Source organism: Haplochromis burtoni, unplaced genomic scaffold (genome assembly GCF_018398535.1).
Source record: "Haplochromis burtoni strain Fernald_Lab_line unplaced genomic scaffold, NCSU_Asbu1 Contig_163, whole genome shotgun sequence".
NCBI lineage: Eukaryota > Metazoa > Chordata > Actinopteri > Cichliformes > Cichlidae > Haplochromis > Haplochromis burtoni.
The window spans coordinates 38765-45872 of record NW_024582524.1 but is presented as its reverse complement, the minus strand read 5'-3'; the positions used below and the strand labels follow the sequence as shown (position 1 = coordinate 45872).

At 39.7% G+C, this 7108-nt stretch overlaps 2 protein-coding genes across 3 annotated transcripts in view; both read left to right on the top strand.

The window, feature by feature from the left end:
- The first annotated feature begins 252 nt into the window (after positions 1-252).
- Positions 253-7108, top strand: part of LOC102308099 (lactose-binding lectin l-2) — a 24410-nt gene continuing 17554 nt past the window's right edge. Inside the window, exons 1-2 of one of the 2 annotated variants that reach the window (XM_014337002.2) lie at positions 256-439; positions 803-1751. In XM_014337002.2, coding sequence (XP_014192488.1) covers positions 352-439; positions 803-1251 — 537 coding nt within the window. In that variant the 5' untranslated portion in view covers positions 256-351 and the 3' untranslated portion in view covers positions 1252-1751. Of the gene's footprint in view, positions 440-802; positions 1752-7108 lie in introns of those variants that run through there. The other variant, XM_005932899.2, reaches the window with a different exon arrangement.
- On the top strand, positions 5100-6945 carry LOC102308617 (lactose-binding lectin l-2). The gene is made up of 2 exons (XM_042225187.1): positions 5100-5247; positions 6113-6945. Exons 1-2 carry the CDS (start codon positions 5160-5162, stop codon positions 6571-6573), a joined length of 549 nt encoding a protein of 182 aa, XP_042081121.1. The 5' UTR covers positions 5100-5159; the 3' UTR covers positions 6574-6945.

Sequence of the window (7108 nt, the reverse complement as noted above, 5' to 3'; positions counted from 1 at the left end):
TCTCTGGGTCCAGTACTAAGAGAGGATCCTCTTGATTGTGTGGAGTTCATTCTGTCTTTGTGTAATGGAGCAACTCAGGAGCTTTTACCTGTTAGAGCACTGACCTGTCCTGTTTGATTAGTCATTCTGCTGATAACGCTTTTATGGTGCAATACATACAAATCACACAGCAAAAAAACAAACAACATTTGTTCCTGTTTTTGGAATTTGATCTTTTTTTTTCTGGTTTGTGTTTAGTTTGAAAACACCCTCTCAGGCAGCTATAAGAAAGCAGCTCCAACTCTGTGCAGGAATCCTGTACAAAGAAGCTTCAGCAGCTCTTCATCAAAGGTTGAGACTTAAAGCTCCAACATGATCTTGCTCCTCTTCTTGTTCAGTCTGGCTCTGGGTGCTCCTTCTGAGACTCATTCTGATGGAAGTGAAGTGAAGCTACAACTTGGTAACCATCCCATATTCTAAATCTTCCCTCCCCTCCTTTATTTCAGCTTTGTGTGTGTGTGTGTGTGTGTGTGTGTGGGGGGGGGGGTTGTTATTATCTTAATTACATTTTAGTCAAACACATAGATTTTTTTCTGCATGTCAGATGGGTTCTACTATACTGTATAATTATGATAAAGTCCTGCCTGTAAACATAATAAGAACAGCTTACTTCACTGCATGTTTTAACTTTCACCATGTCAGCTGTGCAGACATGCTTTTCTGATATTCTTCAGAGGTTAGATCAAAGAAAAATGTCAGTCACACTGACAAGAACAGTTATTGTTTGTTTTTCATTTCATTTAATTTATTGTTGTTCTGACAGCTGTGTCTTCTTCAGATGACCACAGAGTTCAACTAGTGCAAGGAAGCTGTCCCCTGTTCTGGTACAGTTTCAATGGCCGCTGCTACAAATATGTGGCCACACAGATGAGCTGGGCTGATGCAGAGCTCCACTGTGTGTCACAGCGAGCCAACCTGGTTTCTATCCACAACCAGGAGGAAGAGGAGTTTGTTAAATCATTAATTAAGAACTTTGACCATGCTGAGGGATTGACCTGGATTGGACTCAGTGACCTCCATAAAGAAGACAGATGGATGTGGTCTGATGGTTGCGCTGTGAGTTTCACCTACTGGGATGCAAGACAACCAGACAACACAGATACACATGAACACTGTGGTCACACTAACTATTCAAACTTGAAGAAGTGGAATGATAACACATGTTCTGTCAATTTAGCTTCTGTTTGTGCAACGCAGATAACCTGCCCTTAGAAACTCTGGGGTTACAGGGCCCATGAAAAAACATTCAAGCACATATCTGGTGTCACAGACATGCGCTTGCATGTTTCATCAGCACGCATTTAATACTTTAGATAGGGATGAATGCAGAAAATACACCTCCTCACTAATCTTCCCAGAATTGATTTTAACAATAGATTTTCCATATTTGTAGAAACATGACAAATGTTTTGTTAGCTGTAGCTCAGGTCACCTAGTAACTGGAAGGTTGGTGGTTCAATCCTAGTCTGCTCCAGTCTACATGTCAAATATTCTTGGGCAAGATACTAACCCCATGTTGCTCTCTGATGCATCCATCAGACTGTGAATGCGGTGTGAATGTTAGTTAGTAACAACTTAGGAAAAAGTGCTTGTGTGATTGGGTGAATAAACAAGTTGTGTAAAGTGTTCTGTAAGAACCAGTCCATTTACATGAACAGTCAATCACTTCAACTCCGAGATGAAGAAATAAAATCTTTTAAACACCCTTTAAAGATTGTGTTATAAAAAAAAAGTTTTTTTCCTCAAAACCTTACTGCCCTCCATAAAGAAGGCAGCTGGATGTGGTCTGATGGTTGTGCAGTAGATTTTGTCTACTGGGATGCAGGACAACCAAATAACTGATGCAAAGAAGTGGAATGACTGCCCGTGTTCTGCCATTTTACCTTCTGTTTGTGCAGTATGGATAAACTGCACTCAGAAACTACAATTTACATTTTCCCTGCACTGTTGATGCTGTCTGTCTTTAGTGTGTTTTTGCAAAAGTCACAAAATTCCACGGACGTCGATTTTCATAAATGTGGAAACAACCACTGGCAGCTGCACTCAAAGGGAATATTTACTCATCGTTTCAATGTCCAAATTTATGAAAGCAAAGACCGTTTTTGGTGCACAAATAAATGGTTAAAAACTGCTCTAAAGTAAAAGGAATGAAAAGCTATAAATGAAAATTCATGATCAGTGCCTCCATTGTGTATCTCTGGGGTTACGAGACACGTCTGCGACATCAGTTACCACATTTCATCTGTAGTAGTTGACAAACACTAAGTATTACAAAAGGAAACAAATGGAAAAATCTAGTTAGGATCTGTTGTTTGGCTTTATCCCAAAACACACACACAGAAGTATATCACTGAGGAGGTGAGGAGAGAGGTACAGCAGTGAGTGTCTACAGCCACAGTCTGTAAAGCTAACATCCAGAGAAGAGGTTTGACTGTTCTTCAGGAAACATACAAAGAGGACCACTTACCTACGGTATGCAAACTTATGGTATGTGTACAGCAACTGGTCTACTTTTGCAACCTAAATGGGCTTTTAGCCACTGTTAGCCACTGTAGCTGCCAGTAGTGATAAAGACTCCAAAATTAAAAGCAAAACTAGAGAAAATCAGTAAGAAGGGACAAGAAGAGAGCAACGGTTTGTAAAATCACTCCTCGATGATCTTTTTCCAGTTGTCAATTTCATTTGCGCCAAAGTCATGTGAAATGGATTCACAAGATTCATGCTTCCTAAATTGACAGATTAGCAGATAATCTTTAGGAACTGATGTTTGTGACATTGAAATTACTTATACATGTGATTCTTCAGTGCTAGCATAAATTTTATTTTGTTTAATTTGTTTATTTTGAGAAGTGTAGAAGTGGGTTCTCTGAAAGGAAGGAAGGAATCTTCTTGCATGGAGAGGAGGAGGTTTTTTTTTTCAGTCTTTGTTTACTGGAGCAGCTCAGCAGTTTCTCCTTTTCTCTTCCCACATAGCAAGCAGGTATGGCCCGGATCTGGTATCAAGCCGGCACTGCTGACTGACTTCTGGCATGATAAGACATATGTCATCCAGATATGGGCCAGGCCTGGCATAGATGGCACTGTCTATGTCATGGTATGCCACATCTGGCTCGATTGTGGTTTAGTTTATGTGGCCCAGGGTCATAGAAAACAGGTCTGGCCCAGATCTGGCATCAAGCTGGCACTTCTGACTGACTGGTGTCATGGCAGGGTGTATGTCAACCAGATATGGGCCAGGTCTGGCAATGATGCACTATTTATGTTCCTATTTTTCTATTTTAGTTAGAAGATCCAAATGCCGTGTTGCAATACTATACTGCTATGGTAGCCAATGTTTCAAATTCAGGTTTGACAGGTTTGTGAGTTTACACTTTATCCCAAATCTAGTGAGGGTTTACTTACCTTTGCCAGTGGGTGGCTGTGGCTCAGGTGGTGGAGCAGCTCACCTATTGATCGGAAGGTTAATGATTCGATCCCTGGCTTCTCTAGTCTGCATGGCGAGAGTGTGAGTCTTAATGTGTATGTAGTTAGGAAGCACTCAGTTAAGAGAAAGTGTCTGATTGGGTGAATGCGGCCTGGTCCAAACCAGGTTTGCCATTGGTAATCCACCAGCAAAGTACCACCAGTGTGTCTGCAACTGGTCCATGTGTGGGCCACCAAAGGGCCGTCATTCTTTGCGGTATGTGGGCCATGTGTAAGCATATTGTGTGGGCCAGATCTGGGCCATACCAATTTTGCTATGTGGGTTATTGTTTTACCTCTGACCTGTAAGTGTGATTAATCATTATGCTGATAATGCCTTTTATAATACAACAGATATCCAACTATGGCCTTTTCAAGGTTATGTTAAATGACCAGTGACTTTCTCTCATTTAACTAATTAACTTCTGTAGTTATAATTATTTTTTTTATATACGTGCATCTATGGATTCTTTCTTATCTTTTCTTTTTTTTTTTTCTTAAGAGCATTAGAGCAATAGATCTACGCCCAATATCAGAGACTCTGGAGGTGGAAAGAGAGTCTTTAACCATAACCAGGAGTTAAAGTGGGCTGGAAGGATCCTGAACTGTATTCTGGTTCCTTTGATTAATGAGCAGTTAAATCTGATAGGCAGATGAATGTGTGTTACTGGGAATCAGTTAAATTATCATGTACTGCAGCTGAGTGTTGAGTCCACTAATAGAGCAACAAGAAAATAAAGACATCTGATGGCTCGCTTATCTGTGCTGCTGAACTATGTTCTTCTGAAATGCCTTGAAAAACAAACTGAAGAAACATATGAAATTTTTTGTTATTCAGAGGTTGCATGAAAATACTACAACAGGCAGTTTTGTTCAGGCTAAACTAGTTTATACTAATGAACTGTGCTGGGCTGACCTGTCCTGTTTGATTAGTCATTGTGCTGATAACACCTTTATGGTACAATAAATATAAATTATACATCAAAAAACAAACAACATTTCTTCATGTCTTTGGAATTTGATTTTTTTCTGGCTTATGTTTAGTGTTGTGTACAGTTGAGCGTTTTGGTCAATCTGGCCAGGTGATGTCACACCAGCAGTGAAAACACCCTCTCAGGCAGCTATAAAAGAACGCAGCTCCAACTCTCTGCAGGAATCTGAACATCCTGTAGGAAGAAGCTTCAGCAGCTCCTCATCATCTTTGAGACTTAAAGCTCCAACATGATCTTGCTCCTCTTCTTGTTTGGGTGACTCTGGGTGCTGAGTCCTCTTTAATGTTGAGAATTTGTTCTGTCTTTGTTTATTATCATTCTGTTACTACAAGCTTTCCTGTTTGTTTAATCATTATGCTGAAAAGGACTTTGATCATTTCATGAATGCAGAATTACAGCAAAAACAGTCACGTTCCTCTGAGTCTGCCAGGAGGACGTGGCTGTTTAGCAATTATTCATTTTCTTAGAATCTGATGGTCTTTACTGCCCGGTGTTAGTGATGTTTACAGTGGAAAGTTTTGTTCCATTTGGCCAATGATATCACAGTGATCAGTGAAAACACCCTCTCAGGCAGATATAAAAGAAAGCAGCTTTAACTCTCTGCAGGAATCCTGTACAAAGAAGCTTCAGCAGCTCCTCATCATCTTTGAGACTTAAAGCTTCAACATGATCTTGCTCCTCTTCTTGTTCAGTCTGGCTCTGGGTGCTCCTTCTGAGTCTCCTTCTGATGGCTGTGAAGTGAAGCTACAACATGGTAACTGTCCTGTACTCTGGCTAATCTTTTCTTTATTTACTCTGACCTTTATTTGTGTTTTTTGTAATTTTAGCACCTTTTAGTTAAAAACTCCAAGAATATGTTTTTTTATGTTTCTGATGTTTTTTGTTTCAGCAGATACTGTGATACAAAAATGATTATTGTAGGATTATAATATGGATTTTTTTTCTTCCCATACCAGATGGTTTCTCCTAAATCATAGAGTTGTGATAAAGACCTGCTAATAAACACAAGAGCCAATTTGCTCTCTGTGTATTTCAACTTTCATCTTTGACTTTGGCACTATAAATAATCTCCCTCTGTCAACACTTCAGGTTAAGTGGATGGAAATCATATTTTCCTTTTGATGCTTAACTGTGTTAGCTTCTACCTTTCAGGAGTTCAGGAGTTTTTACCTGTTAGAGCTCTGACCTGTCCTGTTTGATTAGTCATTGTGCTGATAACGCCTTTATGATACAATAAATATAAATTATACATCAAAAAACAAACAACATTTCTTCAAGTGTTTGGAATTTGATTTTTTATTTCTGGCTTTAGTTTGATTTTAGTCAAACACTAAAATTTTCATCTGTGTCTGTTTCAGCAGTCAGTGATTCAAAATTCTTGGTGTTGCATTGTAACATATATTTTCCCCCCGTGTCAGATGGGTCCTACTATACTGTAGAGTTATGATAAAGACCTGCTTGTAAACATAAAAAAGCAACTTACTTATCTCCACGTTTTAACTTTCACTGTCAACTATGCAGATGTGCTTTTCTCATATTCTTTAGTGGGCACATAAAAAAAAAGAAAAAAAGAATTCAGCTATACTGACAAAAACAGTTATTGTTTGTTTTTCATTAAGTTCTGACAGCTGTGTCTTCTTCAGATGACCACAGAGTTAAACTACTGCGTGGAAGCTGTCCCCCGTTCTGGTACAGCTTCAATGGCCGCTGCTACAAATATGTGGCCACACACATGAGCTGGGCTGATGCAGAGCTCTACTGTGTGTCACAGCGAGCCAACCTGGTGTCTATCTACAGCCAGGAGGAAGAAGAGTTTGTTAAATCATTAATTAAGAACTTTGACCATGCTCAGCGATACACCTGGATTGGACTGAGTGACCTCCATAAAGAAGGCAGATGGATGTGGTCTGATGGTTGTGCAGTGAGTTTCACCCACTGGAATGCTGGTGAGCCAAACAACGGACTTGGAGGAAAAACTGAACACTGTGTTCACAGTATCGGTGACTTAAATAAGTGGAATGATCACCAGTGTTCTCTCAATTTACCTTCTGTTTGTGCAACACGGATAAACTGCCCTTAGAAACTGAACTGTACATGTAAACCTTCACTGTTTATGCTATCTGTCTTTATGTGTTTTTGCAAAAGTCACAAAATTTCTAGAAACTTGATTTTCATGAATCTGGAATCAACAATTGGCATCTGGCAAGGGGATATTTACTCATCGCAAAGACTTTTGTTGGTACATAAGTTATTAACACTGCTCTAAATTAAAAGGAATGAAAAGTTATAATGAAAATTCATAATCAGTAAATCCACTGTGTGTCTCTGGGGTTGCGAGGCATGTGACAAAACATGTAAGCACATGCCCTGCGACAGCAGTTACCAGGGCTGGACTGCACAAAAAATCGGCCCGGGCATTTTGACTAGAGACCGGCCCACCAGGTATTATAGGAAAAACCATAAATCCTTTGAATGAAAACAAACGCTGTTGTCACAGTGATGTACACTGTCTTGTTGGTATATATGTATCTTAAACTTAAACCTACACCATCCTCCTATTCTGGTATTCTAAACAGTACCCGAAAGTAGACTGCTTGGTCGAGTTAACCTCCTGA

Excerpts from the sequence above, each read along its gene's own strand:
- LOC102308617 (XM_042225187.1), top strand. The coding sequence starts at position 5,160 with ATGATCTTGCTCCTCTTCTTGTTCAGTCTGGCTCTGGGTGCTCCTTCT. Across the intron at positions 5,248-6,112 it reads TGAAGTGAAGCTACAACATG|TTCTGACAGCTGTGTCTTCT; the intron begins GTAACTGTCCTG and ends TTTTTCATTAAG.